The sequence below is a fragment of the Artemia franciscana genome, chromosome 11 (genome assembly GCF_032884065.1).
Source record: "Artemia franciscana chromosome 11, ASM3288406v1, whole genome shotgun sequence".
Lineage (NCBI taxonomy): Eukaryota > Metazoa > Arthropoda > Branchiopoda > Anostraca > Artemiidae > Artemia > Artemia franciscana.
Window position 1 is genome coordinate 35,658,969 of NC_088873.1, and position 20,510 is coordinate 35,679,478.

Here is a 20,510-nt window from a genome sequence, read left to right on the forward strand (position 1 = left end):
GGAACCCAGTGATTAAAATTAATCCATTGAATGTTAAACATTATATATTACACCATATATTAAAAAGATCATATGATCATATTAAGCAGATAAAAAACCACTAGTTTCAACAAAACGAAGAAAAATTTACTTTTTCTTCTTCTCTGATAAGATCTTTGGTTTCTGGATTCAAAACAGCTTCTTGTTATGATTTAAGGCAGCGCAATAGCACTGCTTAAGTAAAGAGTGATGTCTGCATAATGTATTATCTATTTTTGTTTTATTTTTAGACCAGGGCAGTTCGTATAGAAGGATTTGTCTAAAAAATGTCGAAAAGGTGGTATTTGATCTAAAATAATGAGTTCTAGTGCTCTTTTGAATAGTCAAAAGTGATTGGAGGGCAACAGGTCCCTTCCCCTCCCAACGCTCATCATTCCCCAAATACATCCAATCAAAATTTTGAGATTACTATTTTGCTCAGAGCAGTTGAAAGGTCAAGTAATTATGTCGTAAGATGACAGCCCTTCTCACAGTTTTCAGGGCAAGGGCTATAAGTTACAACCCGTGGGCATGTAAGTTCTTGTGGAAAGACTTGTCGTATAAACTTTGGAGGGGGTTCATTAGATTGAAAATCAGAAGTTGTACACTTTTCAATATTTGACTAAAAAGGGGCTCATTCGATTAGAAATTACTAAGTTCCAGTGCCCTTTTTAATGCTCGAAAGAGATTGGAGAACAATTTGTCCCCTCCCCTTCACGCCCGTCATTTTCCCATATCCAAACAAAAACTCTGAGACAGTCTTTTGGTTAAATTTATTTAATCATCAATCAATCAATCAATCAATGGGTTTTTTTACCAATTAAAAACATGAATTACACATAACAACAATATTTAGTATATTCCTGGACACTGAGATCCTCAATCGTTACCTATTAAACATAATACGGAGCGTGGCCACTACTCCTACTCTCAGAAACAACCTTACCACCCATTATCCAACAAAACTACCAATTATCCTCCTGTCCTTTGCCCCAGGGAAAAACACCTCATCTTTATACCAAGAAAAAACATAAAAACTAATTTATTTCTATCTATTTATATTTAATACTTATAGAAAAATTATTCTATTAACCATTATTTAACTAGTCTTTTTGATGCTAATAAATAATTTTTTACTCTTCTTTTAAATAACACGAGGGAGCTCCCACCTCTCAGCTCTTCTAGGAACAGGTTCCATAACCATGCACAAGTTAAATTCGAGGCAAAATCCGATCGACCAGTCGGGGAGAAGGGCATTTGCAGGTTTGATGATGATCGGGTATTTACATTATGCTGGTCCCAGATTGGTCGAAATAATGTTTTAAATGCAGACGAGAGTTCACCAGCTAAAAACTTTAACACAAAGTTTGAGCATGACTGATGATGCAGCGAGTACAATGACAAATACTCTTCATTTTTGTCAATTAATTTCAAAGATCGCTTACAAAACGAATTGAGCTTCTGCAGGTGAGATTGAAATGTCGATTGCCAGATCATTTGCACGGTATTCTAAATAAGGTTTGATAAAAGCGTTGTATAGCAGGACCAGTGTTTCCTGCGGCAAAGTATTCCTTAGATTACTTATTATTCAAAGATTCTGAGATATCTTCAGCTCCACTGGTTGAATGTGATGAAGGAATGACAGGTTCTTATCAAGCGGGACACTCAGGTCTTTTACAAAACGATTATCTGGCCGACTGATCAAACCTCTGGATGTTTCAATATCACATATCTCCGGATGAACACTTCCGATCAGGCAAAAAATAAAACGCAAGATTTATCAACGTTAATAACAAGACGGTTAGAATTCATCCAGAGATATGTCTCCTCGAAAACAGCCCTAAGCTTGGAAATGAGCGCTGTTTTATCCCTTTCACAACCGCCTAGTGTGGTATCATCTGCAAAATCCATCAGCTCATCATCAACTACAGGCTTAAAAGAAGCTTCATCGCGACATAGCTTATAGCAGCAAAAAATGGTGCCTGTCAGGTTTAATACGCTGCTCAGATCGTTAACCTGAATCAGAAATAGTAGGGGTCCTAATATTTACCCTCGGGGAACACCACAATTAACCAATATTGTTTCCTGGATCTTCTGCCAAATAAATCCACGGTCACTCAAGTACGATCTGAACCAACCTAGAGTTTCGCCTCTTATTCCTATGTGCTCTAGTTTTCCAAGGAGAATAGGGAAGTACATACTATCAAATACCAAATGTTATTCTGATATCAATCAGGACCGCTGCATTTAGAAGGCCAGAATCCAGAACTTATATGATAGGTCCAGTAGTTATGTCTTTGGGGATAACAAACGTTCTCCCTAACAGCCCTCAAGGCAAAGGCTATAAGCTATAGTAGGTGACAATTCTTAACCAGAAAGGGTGGTTGTATGTCGTATAAACTTCAGATGCGGTACGTTCAACTGGAAATTAAAAGTCCTATTGTCCTCTGTAAAAGTCAAAAGTAATAGGAGGGTGAATAGCCCTGTAAAGAGCGAGATATTGAGGAGGGGACAGCCCCTTTAATATATGGAATAATTTTTTTTCGCTTCAAGTTTTACTGTCGCCTCTTACTTTCAGTTAAAAAAAGGAAATTTTTTTAGTTTAATTTCTTATCATTTTTCAAATAATACAAAAATAAATATAGCTGTTTGATAAACTGTTTGATAAAAATTGTAATTATTTTATGTTAAAGTTCAATGTCAAAGTTATTGCTCCTGACTTCAATTTTGACTAAAACCAGAGGAAAAACACATTAGAAGCGTTAATCTGAACAACATTTCAGTATCAAATACTATGTTTAAACAATACGGGCAAATTTCAAAACTTGCAGCCCTTTCCTATATATGAAGGAGGGTAGCCCTCTCTTCAAATCCAGTAGTATAGAAAATGGTGTTTCTGGGCCACCTACATCATCCATTCAATTTATATCATTTTCAGTCCATTTTACATCATTTTAATATCAATTATTGCATATGTTTACAGTTTTCCATCCCTACATTCAACACGAAAAGAGTTCCTTATAAATCAAATTTAGTCTTATTCTTATACTCTTCACAATATGAATACGGGTTCAAGATCCCACCCAATCAATCTACCCCCTTTTCTATTGAATTCAAACCGTTTTAAATTAAAATTTCTGACATTTTTATAATTTCTTATCCTAAGCCTTAAGATAGTAACAGGTCTTGTGAGATAAGGTTTTAATTATATTTCATTCTTCCTATACTACCGATAAAATGTAATAATTTAATATTTAGTGAATAGTTTGATAAGAATATATAAATAATTTATTTTATCTTCATTTTTCTTTTAAAAACCTTTAAAATCATACCTTTATCTAATTTTTTTAATTTCTTTTCAAGATCAGCTGCTTCAGCATCAAAACACTAAGGTGCAAATAGATCAACCATTTCATCATTAAAATGAATAGTAATAACGAGCATATTTCCATATTTAGTTGTAACACATTTTATTACTGTAATAGAATATTCCATTCCGATGAATAAATCATCTGTCCTAATAGTTCGATTATATTTATTTTTCATTTTCATTTCGCTTAAAAGCTTCTTTTTTTATTAGTAAATAATCTTATTAAACAAATTTCCAAATCGAAAATGATTTATATGTTAACATATAATTTGCTATCAATAACTTCCATGTTTGCTTTTCTTTCTGAAAATATAACGCAGTAAATGTTATAGGAATTAGCAGGTACTTGATCTAATAAAAGTTTAATTTATATATCAGCAGTTGATCTACTTTGATAAACATTCGATTTATGCTTTGCAACAACAAAACAAAATCAAGTATATAGTGTTTTAAAATCATTGTAACTTACAATTGTTCCACTATTAACATATTTATGTTTATATCCTAACTGAAAAAATCGTTGATAAGCGTTAGAATAATATTCATTAGCATCACTGAAATCACATTTAAAATCTTCTTGTGGATATTTACATCCATTTACTCTCACTCCAATTCTTTTAGTGTTAATATAGTCAAGTACCATATTGTTTTGTCTATAACTGATATCTTTTTCAGATTTCTCTAACACAACAACAATTTTAAATGTATTATAGTGTTCACTGACTACCCTCCATGTTATATCTTTATCCGTTTTATCATCACTTTTATAGGTATTACACGCTTCCCATCTTAATTCAAATGATGTTCTTTCCTAGTCCAGCTTTTAATTGTTCCGTCTTCTTCGTTAATCAGGCTTCTAATTGAGTCCCTATGGGTAAACTGGGATGTAATACTGGGATTTAATAATTTAATACTGGTAATATCCATGATAAATGCATTACTTCTACTTTAAAATTTTCATCTCCAGATTTTATAATTATATTGGAAAAATCGATTCTTTTTAATATAATTTGTGGGTAACGCCTCTAAAAACACGAATAATATCTTGAAAAAATCCAAATAATCGTGATAATGGTAAATATATACTAATCACTTGACTTTCTTTGGTTTTATTCAATGGTTTAAATAAACCACTATTAAAGGCGTTATTTTATTTTATTGTAACGGTTCCACCGCCACCTGCTACAGCAGGTATAAAAGTGCTTTTAAGCTCATTTTCTGCTTTAAAGGAATCATTAGATTGGGTTTTATCTTCATACCAAAGCATAGTAGTATCTGCACTTCGACTATAGTCATTTGGAAATTCTAATAAATTTTTAATAGTAATCGTTATACCTACATAATTAACACTTTCAATACATTTTCTATTGACAATATATCCAGCATTTCTAAACAAATTAAATTCATCATTTGTTAATGTAGCTTCATCATTAATTTTTATATTTGATCCATCCCATTGTGTTTTTTCTCTTTTGCATGAAGGTAATTATCACTTGGAAGAGCCCAAGACACATCTTTTAAAATGAAATTATAATTTAATTGTTGCGATACATTCACATTGTTTTCTCTAATTCCTGTATATTTATATTTGGTTATAGAATCATCAATGATAGGCTTTTCAAATATTTCCCAATAAGGAGAAACATCTTGATTCATTGCCATTTATATACAGAAAAAAATTATTAAGTAAAGCTATTGGACGCAGGTCTTCGACTATCACTGAGAGTGTCAAAAAGAGCATCACCGAGGATGTAGTTTAAATCCCTTCCCTGAAATTCCCGAACAACAAGTTCGCTTCCAGGATCTTTATTATTATTGGTGTTATATTTTAGTTTTATTTGAATAAATTGAATTGAATAATCGAATAAATAATTGCATCCAATAAGTCTATCCCTCTGTTCATCCTGATGTTTATTGAAATATCTCTTATTTTTTGAAACTATACCTTTTAAAGATCTCACATTATTTAACTCTCTTTGATTATAATCTATTCAATCTTTTCCATGTTCAATCACTCTATTTTAAATAATTCCAGTCGAGGTTTAATCATAGTGTTATACATGGAACAAGCTTCATCTCTTATATTTTTTATGGAAGTCTTGAATGATTGAGAATTGACCATATTTTTAAAGAAACTACCAATCCCACTACCAAACTGTCTTGTATACAACAATTGTTTCTTATTGATCAACAACCAAAGCATATTCAAAATTCTCTCAATTCAGATCAATTAATTTACTTACTTGATCAGTTAGTCATTCTTAGCGCGTTGATATATTCGTTTTGATTAATCGAAAATATTGCATTTCTGTAGGAATCTCAAAAGAGTAGCTTTCCAGGTTCTTTTTTTGGAGTAAAAATCCAGATCACATCAGAGGTTGTACTCCCATTCACGATTGAACTATCCACTAATGAGTAGTGAAAATGTATTTCATCAATATTTCTTGTGATATTAGGAACTTTAGTACCTCAATCATATTTACAACTTATTTCAGCTTCATTTTCAAATCCTAAGATAAAACATAAATCACTACTAAACCGAAATTTATCATTCTTTTTCAAAATAATAGCAAATTTCATTGTAGCTAGATTGGGTGATATACTGATTGGACATGGATCTATGGATGAATGGAAATAGCGAGTGAAGAAATAACGTAAACCCTCTTGATCATACAACCCGTCGGGAATAACAACGCTAACCCATTCATCCTTATTTTTTCCCTTGCATTCAAACGTATTGTTTTTAAATTGATCACTAATATTATACCATGAGTAATATAGTGTATATTGAGTTAAAGCTATCTCATTATCAGTGTTTTGATCTAACGCAATGGGATTACTTGTATAAGACTGTTAGGTTTTTGAAATTGATTTGATTAAAAATTGAAGAAATTGATTTTTTATCTTGACGAATTTGGATTTTCGATGTAAACAACTTTTAATCACTTCTGCATTGTCAGCCATTTATTAAGATCTGATTTTATTAATAAAATCAGATCTTAATAAATGGCTGACATTGCAGAAGTGATTAAAAGTTGTTTACAACGAAAATCCAAATTCGTCAAGATAAAAAAATCAATTGCCGCATTATACAATTAAAGAATTGTGGTCTTTTGCTTAAAACCGTAATTTAAAGACTATTAGCAAAAAACTTAAAATATTCAATACCATCAATGATCATCTTAATAATAAAATATCAATTTGCGATGATTATATTCAGTGGTCACAAAATATTAAAAGAGAAAAACACAAAAAGCAGCATTACTATAATATGGAACCTGAATTAAAAAAAATTAGAAAATTAAATCAAAGAAAAGAAATTTTTTATCCAGATTTAATACTTCAATTTAATAGTGTACGAATAAAGATATTACTGAACTTAAAAATCTTTTTAAATCAAAACAGCAAGTGCTGGAAATTATAATGAAGTGAAGAATACAGTAAAAAGTAAGTTTAATAATCAAATAGAAACCAATAAAAAGGATGTTAATCATAATCAACAATTTATTTGAGATGTAACTGATAGAGAGAGTGTTAAAAAAGAACGGAATATTGATATTTCGAATTTATTTATAAATAAAAGAAAACAAAAGAAATTCCAGGTATCCCAGAATATATGTTTAAAGAAGAAAAACACAATAATAATCCAAGTATTCAATGGATTAGAGAAAATTCCCTTACAGTCAATATTTCAATGAATTCAAATGGAAATGATTTTGGACCACTTTTTGACTCTGTTGTTAGGGATTCAAAAAATAAAATGAATGATAGAGATAGTTAAAGAGTTCAATTTACAACACGTGTAATATTTTATTCTCAGAAGGATAATGAAGAACTCGAACCTATTCATTATCAAGGCTACTCCTGGATTTTTAATAAAAATAGTGACATCGAACAAAGCCATCTAACTAGCAACCACTGGAATATACACACTATAGCTATAGAAAATACACCCAGATCAGGCTCACAGTTTGAAAGAGTCGATGGAATTGATTATCGAATGACACAAATTATATGGTAGGTACTTATAAAGCATTGCCTGAATTTGTAAAAAGTAAAAAAGGTTGTAATAATATAAGAAATAATGATAATAAATACTTTCTTTGGTCTATACTCGCTTATCTTCATCCAGCTAAAAATCACGTTGACAGACTATCAAACTATCAAAACATGAAAATGAATTCAACTTTAAAGAGGTTACTAATTTTCCAATCGATATTCAATATATTTATAAATTGAAAAAACATGCAATATTAAAAATATTTATTTGGAATAAGTGAAAATAAAATGGTTAGAGCTCATTTTTCTAAAACCAAGATCAATGGAAAAACTGCAATGGAAAGAGCAAAATTTTGAAAACATTCTAAAAAGGGTAACTGTGAAGATCCTGACATCATTATGCCAAAAAACAGGATCTAAAATTAAATTTAAAAATATAGCTACACATATGAAGGTACTGTAATGTATTATAGCTGATTTTGAATCGTATAATGAAGAATTTAAATAAAAGCAGGGCAAAAAGACAATAAAAATAGCAGAGCTAAATCCATTTGCTTTTCATACAACACAAAATAAATATTACAAATATTTTTGTGAGGATAATAGCCGGAATTTTGTAACTACCAAAACAGAAGTTTGTACAGAAATAGCCAACGAATATGAAAGTAGACAGAGAGATCATCGTTATACGCAAGGACAAGGACGAGAAAAATGGAATAATACAACTAGTAAAAGCTGTCATATTTGTGAAAAGGAAACAGTGGATAACAATTTCCATTTAGATCACGATCATATGACTGATAATATATGTGGATTTACTCATGCAGAATGTAATAAAAACTTTACAATTCCTAAACATATACATATTGTAATGCATAATCTCTCAAAATAATGACTCTCATTTATTTCTTAGAGAATTAGTACCTGATAACGGTATTTTTGATTCAGCGGAGACTTTTATATCTATATATATAAAAATAAGTTGTCTGTGTGTGTGTGTGTCGAGTGACGTCATGTTTGTGTGTCTACTGACGTCATGTTTGTCGACTGACGTCATTATAAGGATTTAGCTGTAGGCGTCATGAAGTTGTTTGTCGACTGACGTCATGTTTGTCAACTGATGAAATTACATACCGGGACACCGGGATACAAATGACGACTGGGACACAGGGAATATAAATGACGACCGGGAACCTCAAAGAGAAATTACAGACTGGGACACCCGGACACAAATCACGACCGGGACACAGGGAATATAAATGACGACCGGGACAGAGGGACACAACTACAACGGGGACGCCGGGGGCACAGGCGGGATATATAAATGACGACTGGGACACAGGGATTGTTCGAATAAAAATTACGGACGGGGACACAAATGACGACCGGGACACCGGGACACAGGGAATATAAATGACGACCGGGACACTCAAAGAGAAATTACAAACTGGGATACCGGGACACAAATGACGACTGGGACACAGGTAATATAAATGACGACCGGGACAAAGGGACACATCATTAGAATAATGAGGTATAGATCTGAATACGGATTGTTTTTCCCATGGACAATTATATGTTGCATGTTCAAGAGTCAGTAAACCTGACAATCTATTTATATGCACAGACAATGGGACAGCGAAGAATGTTGTATATTCGCTTGTTTTACGTAGTTAAAAATATATATATATATATATATATATATATATATATATATATATATATATATATATATATATATATATATATATATATATATATATATATATCTATTCACAGGTGGGACACAGGGACACAACTACAATGGCGCGTAAATAATATGGCGCGTAACGACTTACGCGCGCGGGGGGGCTTGGGGGGGGGGGTGCGCGAAGCGCCCCACCAACAAGGTGTTGGGGTGGCGCGAAGCGCCACCCCAACAGCTAGTCATTTTATAAAACAATAACTATTAATGAAACCCAATACGAAATGCGTTTCATAGATTAACTCCGTTGTATGACTTCATAATTAGAATCAGCTTTCTAAAAATTTAGCTAAATGTGAATGTAAAATTGCAATTGTTGAAGAAATAATTTCAAGCATACTTCTGATGTTTTCAAAATAATGAAGAATTCAAAGAAATAACAAAAGAAAGGGAAATATCCCTATGAACAGGTATGAAAACATAAACAATACAAAAATAACCTAAGTAGACAAGTTTTATTTTAGATTAATAGGGAAAAATATTTCTGAAGAAGAATATATAAGATTGAAATCTATTTGGAAATTATTTAAATGTAAAATACTATCAGATAACACTAAACTACACCTAAAAGTGATGTTCAAATTTTATCAGATGTTGTTGAAAGTTGTAGAAATGTATGTTTAAAGAATTATGAGCTAAATAAACTGCGCTTCTTATCAGCACCAGGACTAACATGGAAAGCTTTTCTCAAACACTCTAAAGCTGAAATTCCCTTATTTTCTGACGAAGATATGTATACCTTTATTGATAAAGGAACAAGAGGAGGTGAATCTCAGTTTATGAAAAGATATGCTAAAGAAAATAATAAATATATGCAAAACATTAATCAAACACAATCTTGAAATTATTTAATGTATTTAGATGTTAATCTATATATATAAAAATAAGTTGTCTGTGTGTGTGTGTGTCTGTCGAGTGACGTCATGTTTTCGACTGACGAAATTACAGACCGGGACATCGAGACACAAATGACGACCGGGACACCGGCACATCTTCTATATATATAAAAATAAGTTGTCTGTCTGTGGATCTGTGGATCAGGTGACGTCATGTTTCTGTGTCGGCTGACGTCATGAAATTAGTTGTCAGGTGACGTCATGTTTCTGTATCGGCTGACGTCATGAAATTAGTTGTCGTCATTTTTGCTTTGACGGTGACGTCATTCAAGTTATATAAGACATATGTTCACGTAGAAATCTATTAATGTTTAAGTTTACAATGACTGATGAAGATGCTCAAAGAGTCTATGCCAAAAAACTTGCTGCTGATAGTTCCTCGGCACGCTTTCTTTTCTGACTTTCTCTATCAGCAGCAAGTTTTTTGGCATAGACTCTTTGAGCATCTTCATCAGTCATTGTAAACTTAAACATTAATAGATTTCTACGTGAACATATGTCTTATAAAACTTGAATGACGTCACCGCCAAAGCAAAAATGACGGCAACTAATTTCATGACTTAATTTCAGAACTTAATTTCTGTGTTGACTGACGTCATGAAATTAGTTGTCGTCATTTTTGTTATGACGATGCTTAGTATATTGTAAAACACGCCGGGGGGCACAGGGGGATATAAATGACGACCGGGACACCGGGACACAAGGAATATAAATGATGCCCGGGACACTCAAAGAGAAATCAGAGACTGGGACACCGGGACACAAATGACGACCGGGACACAGGGAATATAAATGACGACCGGGACACAGGGACATAACTACAAAGGGGACGCCGGGGTGCACAGGGGGATATATAAATGACGATGGCGACTCAGGGAATGGTCGATTAGCAATCACCATCAACAAAGCTCAAGGGCAATCATTAGAATCATGAGGTATAGATCTGAATACGGATTGTTTTCCCATTGACCATTATATGTTGCATGTTCAAGAGTCGGTAAACCTGACAAGCTATTTATATGCACAGACAATGGGACAGCAAAGAATGTTGTATATTCGCAAGTTTTACGTAGTTAAAAACATATATATATATATATATATATATATATATATATATATATATATATATATATATATATATATATATATATATATATATATATCTATATTCAAAGGTGGGACATAGGGACACAACTACAATGGTGCGTAACTAATATGGCGCGTAACGACTTACGCGCGAAGCGCCCCCACCAACTAGGTGTTGGGGTGGCGCGAAGCGCCACCCCAACAGCTAGTAGGGAATATAAATGACGACCGGGACACTCAAAGAGAAAGTGACTGGGACATAAGGAATGTTCGATTAGCAATCACCATCAACAAAGCACCGGGACACAAATGACGACCGGGACACAGGGAGTATAAATGACGACCAGGACATAAGTAAAAAAAAACTAAAAAAACTTAAAAAAAAGGTAAAAACTACAAAAAAACTAAAAAGAAAAAAAAAACTAAAAACTAATAAAAAAACTAAAAAAACTAAAATAGTTGCATGTTCAAGAGGCGGTAAACCTGACAATCTATTTATATACACAGACAATGGGACAGCAAAGAATGTTGTATATTCGCAAGTTTTACGTTGTTAAAAACATATATATATATATATATATATATATATATATATATATATATATATATATATATATATATATATATATATATACATATATATATATATATATATATATATTCACAGGTGGGACATAGGGACACAACTACAATGGCGCGTAACTAATATGGTGCGTAACGACTTACGCGCGCGGGGTGGCTGGGGGGGTTTTGCGAAGCGCCCCCACCAACTAGGTGTTGGGGTGGCGCGAAGCGCCACCCGAACAGCTAGTAATTTATATTTTTGGGCAGTATCACAAAAATTTACCTGAAAAAGACCTTACCTTTATGAATTTACCCTTCCATCTAAAAGAAAACAACACATCAAACTATTACCCACAGTTAAAAGGTTAAGTTCAGTCAGAAATGAATAAAGATAATATAGGAGCCATTTACGAAGTTTTTTTAGAATATCCAAGAAAGTTAAACAATTTACATAAAAATTTGCCACTAGCTCCTGAAAATTTTTAATATAAATAAAGTACAAATTTGAATAATAAAATAAATTATCTTTTGCATGATAAAAATTTTGAATGTTATTTAAAACATGGCTTAGTATTAAAAAAAGTACATAGAATACGAGCATTTACTGAGTCACCCTATTTAAAAGAATATATCAAACTTTGTACAAAATTACGACAAAAGGGAACAAATGATTTCTGGAAAGATTTTATTAAACTCATGAGTAATGCTTGTTCTTGGAAAATCATGGAAAATGTTAGAAAAAGAGCTAGTATTGAAATAATCACTAGTGATCAACAAAGACAAAAAAAATAGTTAAAAACATAACTATAGATCAAAAATATTCTTTAGCGTGAACTTCTCGACAGCCAGATTGGTCAAGTTAAAAATAAATCTAGATAAAACTATTTATATTGGATTTGCTGCATTAGAGTTATCTAAGTTACTGGTGTATGAATTTCATTATGAATACTTGAAACCAAAATATAGCAAAAACATTGACTTATGTTATATGGATAAAGATAGCTTTATTTACGATGTTCGAACTTAGGATTCTTATGAAGACATTGAAGTTGACCTCCACGAAAAATTCGATACTTTAGAATATAAGAAGAATAACTCTTATAACTTCCTTGCAGTCAATAAAAAGTGATAGGTATGATGAAGGATGAAATATCTGGAACAATAAGGTCCAAGTTTTTAGGTTTAAAATCAAAAGTATATGCTTATTTAAACGAGGGTGATGATGAAAACACAAGAAAAGAAAAAATGAAAGGCATCAAAAAGAATATCGTTAAAGATAAAATAATAAAACAGAATTATAAAGATGTATTCGGAAAATTGGAAAGTTTATCAGAAACTCAATTTTCTTTTAGAGCAAACAAACAGAATGTTCTTAGGAAAACAAAATAAAAAAGCTCTAGACCCTAATGACACTAAAAGAAAGGTTTTGAAAAATAAAGTAAATACGGTACACTGGAGATTCAATCCCTTGAAACAATAAGCTATAATCCATGAATTTCAGCTATAAGCTTAAAATCCATAAGCTACAAAGCTGTAAGTTCCAAAGCTATAAGCTTCAAATCTATAAGCTTCAAAGCTCCAGCTATAAGCTTCAAATCTATAATCTTCAAAGCTATAAAATTCATAGTTGAAAAATACTTGGCAAAAATTTTTACCAAGTAAATGGAAGGAAAAGCACCTATGAAAGCATATGAATGTGAAAAAAATAAAAATTGTTTTAAAATAAACTATTGCTTGCACCTCAATGACGTTTTCAATTATTGATTTGTGGTAACTCTGAATATGGTAAAACTAATTTGGTCTTGAGCTTGACTAGTGATTACTCATACTTAAAAAAAATTTATCTCTATTTTAAAGATCTTGAAAAAGATAAATATAAAGATTTAATGATTAACATGAGTGTCTCGGAAAACAACTGATTAGCATGAGTGGAAGAAAAAACTGACATGGATCTTTTTTTGCGAGTAATGATAAAGGTGATATCATTGATGTAGATGACCTAGATCCCAGGGTTAAGAATTTAGTTATCTTTGACGATTTTGTAACAGAAAAAGGTAAAAAAATAAGATATATTCGTGAGGGATTGGGGAAATATTGTCTCTTTGGTCACATGTATCATAGTGACAATTGGAGCATAGGAAAAATTTTAATGTGAGATTCACAAGCCTCTTCAAGACAGGAATTTAAGCCTTTAATTTTCACTGCATATCCTCTATGTAATTTAGATGGATTGAATAATTTGCACTTTTCATCATACTCGTCAACAATGGTACAATTTTCACAGGATGACTAGCTGCCACATAGTGGACATATGCACCATATATTTCACTGTTGACTGTCTCACTACCAAAAAGAAATGTGAATGTTGAAATAAAAAACTTGAACTTGAAGCTTGAAATTAAACCTGCTTGTTCAGAATTATTTTGAACTGTCGACCTATTTGTTGTTGCCTTGAAAAAAACAGAGACTGAAAAAAATTGTTTGGATAGTCTTAAATCAACATTGAAAATCTTGAATCTTTAGGTAGTGTTCAAAAGAAAATCCACTATATCATTTTGTTTTGTTTCGATTACTATGTCAATAAATTGAGTAAATGCATTGGCCTGCGACATATAAGCTTCATACAATAGTCCAAAGATGGAGACGCTACCTTCGTGACATCGCCAAGCCTTCTTTGAGAATTTTTTTTTTTGCACTGATAACTCTCGAAACTGATCATTTAGATTCAAACATTTTTCCAAAGTCACAAGATTCCGCATGATTTTTTGTTTCTCAAATCCATCTATTTTCAATCCTGACCCTCTCATTGCTGATTAAACACTAAACTAACATTTCCAAAGAATGAAGATTCTTTCTATCTCGAATACTTTCTCGTTGCCTATTGGTTCCCTAAAGACGGGAGCGGTAACCTAGTAAATATCTAGCATGAAAAAAAGATGTTTTTGATTTTGAAACATTTTTTATTTTCAAAAATAGAATAGTAAAAATCTCACTAAGTTTTCAGATACTGAATCCAATCATTATATCATATATTTTTCACAAGTGTATTTAAAGCTTCTTGTAGTCTATGTATATGCATTACATTCACTTTTGCTGCTTAACATAACTGTTCCTGCAACTTGAATTTGCTCAGCGATATCACAAATATTGCAAGCGATTCATCCCCATCAAGGGTTACCCGACAACTTCTTGTAGTTTCTTCTGCAACACTGGGTACTCTTGGTTTTATTTCCCTACTACTAGCATCTTCCACTTCCAACAGAGTAAAAGGGCTCATATCCAATGCTAATAATATACTTTCTAAGAACAAAGATCAATATTCACAATGTTGACGCTCTGAACTCTTTGCCAATACTGAGGTAAGCGGACCAAAATAAGTGTTGCGTAAGATCTAGCAAAATAAGTTTCATTGACTTTCCAAACCCGTTTTCATTGGATTATAAGGATTCCCTGAACAAAAACAAAGCGTCGATGATACGCAAAATTACGTCATCTACATAGGTAAAAATTATACTACTTGAACGGGTACTATGATCATTTTTTGCATCTGGGAGGTTCCCCACTTGACTAGCGGCTAAATAAGTCTTGAAGAAGAAAAAAATCTTAAAAAAAAGACATCCTCTAGAACTATTACCTAACAAGCACCTGCATCTTGTCCTGAAGATGCAAGTCTCGAAAAAAAAGGAGCGACGGGATAGCAACTCCAAGGTGCGCTTGTATTTGTGCATGGCACATTACTGCAATATCAAGGGGGGTTGACCCCCCGGAAATGTTTTCCAAACTTGCAAAAAACCAAAAACGAATGTAAACACATTTTTGATACTTTTTTTTTAAGTTTTTTACCCCCCCTCCTTGGGAAAGTGATCTTGTTACCGGTTCTGGTTTTTCATGGAAAAGTGTGGTTTTCTGTGTCGTACGTACTGCAGTGCGACAAACACCAAAAAGTGTGAAAATCATAAAAATACGACAGTTGGCTACCCTGCTGAATAGATAAAGAGCGTGTACTCATGATGGAACGATCCACAAATACAAAGTGCGGAATTATGCATAATTACAAAGCTTGACCCATTGTCATAGATTAGTGACTATGAAAGTTTTCGTGTCAATGCACAAATTTGGTTTCCTTTTTAACTATTAAAACTTGCGATCTAAGCTTCTGCCTTCTAAATTCATTACCCTCTTTTATTTTCAAAATACGCTTTCTTTCAACCTGTTCTATATTAGGCTCACTTGTTGTATCTATTTCTTTTATCATGGAATTAAATTGATCCTTTAATCCTGATATTTTAACCTGCAGTTTTACTTCTGTGTGTTCACTTCCTTAGTATATTTCATAAAAAAGTGGACTAGATCCCCAGAATACATTTTTAACCGTCGTGAAAAATCATGTAAATTTGTATGTTAGGCCCAATGTAGGCCAGAGTCTTCATTATATATTGAAATAGTTAACAGTGTCTGCTTCTGGTAGATATTTACTTTATATGGTTTTTATATGGTTTTGGTAGATTTTACTTTTTATGCATTTACTTGATTGTTTTTGCCTGCGAAATGGTAGCTACATTGTAAGCACCATTTGGTGAACCAACCAACGACCACAGCTAACACAACACAAAGAGAACACAAGAGAACACAAACGCTAACACAAGAGAAGCTTACAGCAGAATGCATAACTCATTTACTGAAACTGATTTATGATTATCAAGGTTTATGTTGCAACAATGTGTTTACAGTCAATTTTTTTACGAGCCAGGCAATAATTTATGACGAGGGAAGTAAAACCCTTATTCCACGCCTGGATATGGTCTTGGTTCCTGCTCAATCTATAATCTTGGTTATTGCTCAATCAAAATGAAAAATAATCATTTTGCTTTTCAGGAATATCGACGTGAGACCTTTCGTATCATATTTTGCTTCATATGTTGTAACAACAATTGGCTGGGGCCGGCTCCAAGATAGTGGTCCTTTACCTGGTCTACTGCAACACGTTAATCAAACGATCAACATTGGTGATGGTGACAATTGCTTCGACACCTTACAAAGTGAAGATATTAGGTCTTCTTATGGTTCCATTATGTTCTGTACAAGTGATAAGGGAAAGGATGCTTGTGAAGGTGACAGCGGAGGACCAGTGGTTTATAACGACGAAGTTGTTGGAATAGTTTCCCATGGGTATGGTGGTAAGGGGTGTGAAATTGATATTGGCTGGAAAATCAAAGTATCCACTTACTACAGCTGGATAAAGGAAGAACTGAAAAGAGGTGATACTTTTTCGATTTTTTTCGCTGTAAATTAAAAAGAATTAACTAACCAACCATCAAACCAGAATTCTTACTGCACACCTACACTCTTGGTATGTTAAATCTCTGGGTTTCTGGTAGATGGTTATCCTTTTAAACCCTTCCATGCAACTAATGAACAAGTCAAAAACTCAAAAAATTACAGAAGACTCCAAGGCCCTGTTCTATTTAATGAAATTAAGTAAAAAAAAAACATTTTTTTTTTAACTGAAAGAAAAGAGAAACATTAAAACTTAAGTTGAAAAAACTTGTTGATGATTTAATTTCTCATTTTTTTTAAAATAATACTGTAAAATCCAGCGCCCCCTTCATGGAAATTCTCTACTCTCATGATAAATTCCTCCATGGAAAGATTCCTCACGTAAACACCTCCACTGACCCCCCCCCTCTACTAGAATAAAACCCCCTTAGAATGTCTGTATACTTCCCAATAACCAACACTATATGTAAACAATGGACAAAGTTCATAGCTTGCAGCCCTTTCCCAGGGGACTGGGGGGATTAAGCTATCCTCAAAGACATAGTTATTAGATTTTTTGACTATGCTGAACAAAATGGCTATCTCAAAATTTTGATGCGTTGACTTTGGGAAAAAATAAGCGTGGGAGGGAGCCTAGTTGCCGTCCAATTTTTTGGTTAAAATGGGAACTAGAACTTTTAATTTCGGTTAGACCCTCTTGCAACATTCTAGGACCACTGGGTCGATACGATCACCCCTGGAAAAAAACACACATTCGTTATCTTTCTTCTGGCAAAAAATACAAAATTCCACATTTTTGCAGAAAGGAGCTTGAAACCTCCACAGTAGGGTTCGTTGATATGCTCAACCTGATGGTGCAATTTTCATTGATTCTATGACTTTTGTGGGATGTCTCCTCCTTTTTTCAAAAAATAAGGCTTATATATTTAAAATAAGCATAAAATCTGATTCGTTTGATGTATCTATTGGTATCAAAATTGATATTAAAGTTTTGATTACTATTGAGTCGGGTCGCTCCTTACTTACAATTCTTTATCACCAACTGTTCCATTACAATGAGCGTCAAAAAGAGGTACAACTATTTTTCTATTTTATTTTTGAAGCCAGAGAGATTAACTTAAGATAAAATGATAGGAGGCTTGATAGGAGGACTCACCACCTCCATTAAAACTTATCGTGCCGTATAGGGCGGCCCAAACCTCATCATGGGGGTGGAGCTCACCCCAGTGGTTAGTAAACCTCAGGCCTCGGGTCGGTTGGGCTAGCGACCCTCCACCTGAAAACAATTGCTACGCAAAGTGATAAATCAGCCTCAGATACGGACGCTGTTCTAAAATCAGGACAACAGCGCGTCAACGGACATGCTGAGGACGTCGGAAAGACCGACAGATTTAACCTTATTGACCAAAGGAGACTAAGAATAGCCTCCTGGAATATTTAACCCTAAATGCAGCTGCAGCAAAAGATCTTTGATCAAGAGAACTACACAAGAATAAGATAGCTATTGCAGGGCTAACCGAGACCTACCTGATCCACAGATGTGAAGAACGAGTAGGCAATAACCACTCATTGTTCTGGTATGGTGGTTGCATAAGAAGGAACGGCATCGGCCTTGTGCTAAACAGCCTAGAAAGAAGGTACCGGTTGTTCCACGAAGCGGTTTCGGACAGACTTACGAAAGTACGTTTCAAGCACAAACAAGGCAAAAAGATGGTCCTACTGTGTTATGCTCTGACGAACGATTTCGATGATGACGCCAAATCAAAATTTTATGCTGAGCTCTTCAGAACACTTGCAAGCGTATCCCCCCACGACATCTACGCCCTGCTTAGGGACTTCAAAGCAACAATAAAAGACGACACAGGCATATGGAGAGGCACCATAGGACCCGTAACGCTCGATCTTCTTAATGACAATGGTCTGCGCCTACTTGGGCCCTGAAGATCTCACGACCTTGTTGTTGCAAACACGTACTTCCAGCGCAAAACCATTCACCAATACACATGGTACAGCAACGACAGTCACACGAAAAAAATGATTGACTATGTTATCATCTCGAAGCGCTAGAGGTCGTCGCTGAGGAATTGCGGAACATAAAGATCAGACGAGCTTGGACATGCTGACCACAGACTTCTCTACGCTGAAGTTCAGCTTCGCCTGAAAGCCCAGCGGTCAGAAACAAGGCCAACAGTTATTGATGTCTTGAAACGGAAGGAGTTGGACGCCAAGCGAAAGTACGCTGTCAAGGTATCGATCCGATTCGAGCTATTTCACGCTCTCACAAACAGCGAAGATGCCTGGAAGTACTTTAAGACCCAAACGGATGAAGCTGCGAAACTAGTCCTAGGCAAAAACAGGCACCCCAAGGAAGCTTGGATTTCAGAAGAAATTTTGCATGTCATAGAACTGAGGCGGAAGGCTAGACTACATGGTGACATGGTGTCCCACAGGAAGCTGAAGGGCATCCGCAACAAGCTCATACACTATGACTGAGAGACGTTCGTCCAAAACCAATCTGACAAAATCGAGAAAGTGGCAAGGAAGAAAGACAGAGGTTCAAGCATCTTCGAGATCTCACTGACAGCAAGGCTCCTATAGTGGGACCCGTTGTTTCTAAGGACGGGACTGTTCTTTCGGATGAAAGCTCGTGCCTCGATTGCTGCAAGGAATATTTCTCCTCGCACCTAAATAGAACTACTATCCCTGTAGTGCCGACGAAATACTCCGTCAGTCTCCCAGCCCAGCCATCGAAGTCAGTGATGTTCCCAATGATCCATTTAACACCACAGAAATAAGAAGCATGGTCCATAGGCGAAAGAACAATAAAGCCTCTTTTGTATGCGGCATTAGTTCAGACTTGCTGAAATATGTGGGCCCAGCCATTGTCCTTCTTCTGCAGAATCTCTTTTCTGTTGTGTGGGAAATGGAAGTCATTCCGGAAGACTGGCGAAGAGGAATCATCATACCCTTATGGACGAGGAAAGGCAGACGAAGTGACTGTGCAAATTACCGGGGAATAACCCTTCTCTCAGTACCTGGCAAACGCTTCTCAATGGTTCTTCTGGATCATTGCCGAAAAATAATCCGTCGGATCCGAAGAGCAGAACAAGCCGGTTTTATGTCAGAGCGATCGACCATAGAATAAATATTCACAGACCGTCAAGTAGTCAAGAAAACCAGAGAGTTTCGACAGAAAGCATTCATCGCCTTTGTCGACTTTCGAGCTGATTTTGAATAAGTCAACACGGATGCCCTGTGAATCATCTTGAAGTCCATCAGCCTGCCAGATAAATACCGCAGTCTCTTCAAAGCACTCCATCACGAAACAGAAAGCGGCGTCCAAGTAAACAGCCGACGAAGAACGTTCTTCCGAATTTATACAGGGGTTTGGCAACTCTTCAGTGTCATCATAGACCACGTCGTAGCGAAGACGACCTCAAGGCTTGGATTTGGACTTAAATTTGGCAATCGCATCCTCTGGAACGCTGACATTGCCGACGACCGGGCGCTCAGGGCAGAGTCCTTGGACAAACTGGTGGAAGCACTTCACATCCAA

General features: G+C 34.5%; 1 protein-coding gene across 4 annotated transcripts in view; it reads left to right on the top strand.

Annotated features, from left to right (window-relative positions):
- LOC136033144 (uncharacterized) overlaps window positions 1-20,510 on the top strand; it is a 283,627-nt gene that overhangs the window by 64,969 nt on the left and 198,148 nt on the right. For all 4 annotated transcript variants that reach the window (XM_065713788.1, XM_065713789.1, XM_065713785.1 and 1 more), the window contains one exon: window positions 16,553-16,935. In XM_065713788.1, coding sequence (XP_065569860.1) covers window positions 16,553-16,935 — 383 coding nt within the window. The remainder of the gene's footprint in view (window positions 1-16,552; window positions 16,936-20,510) is intronic.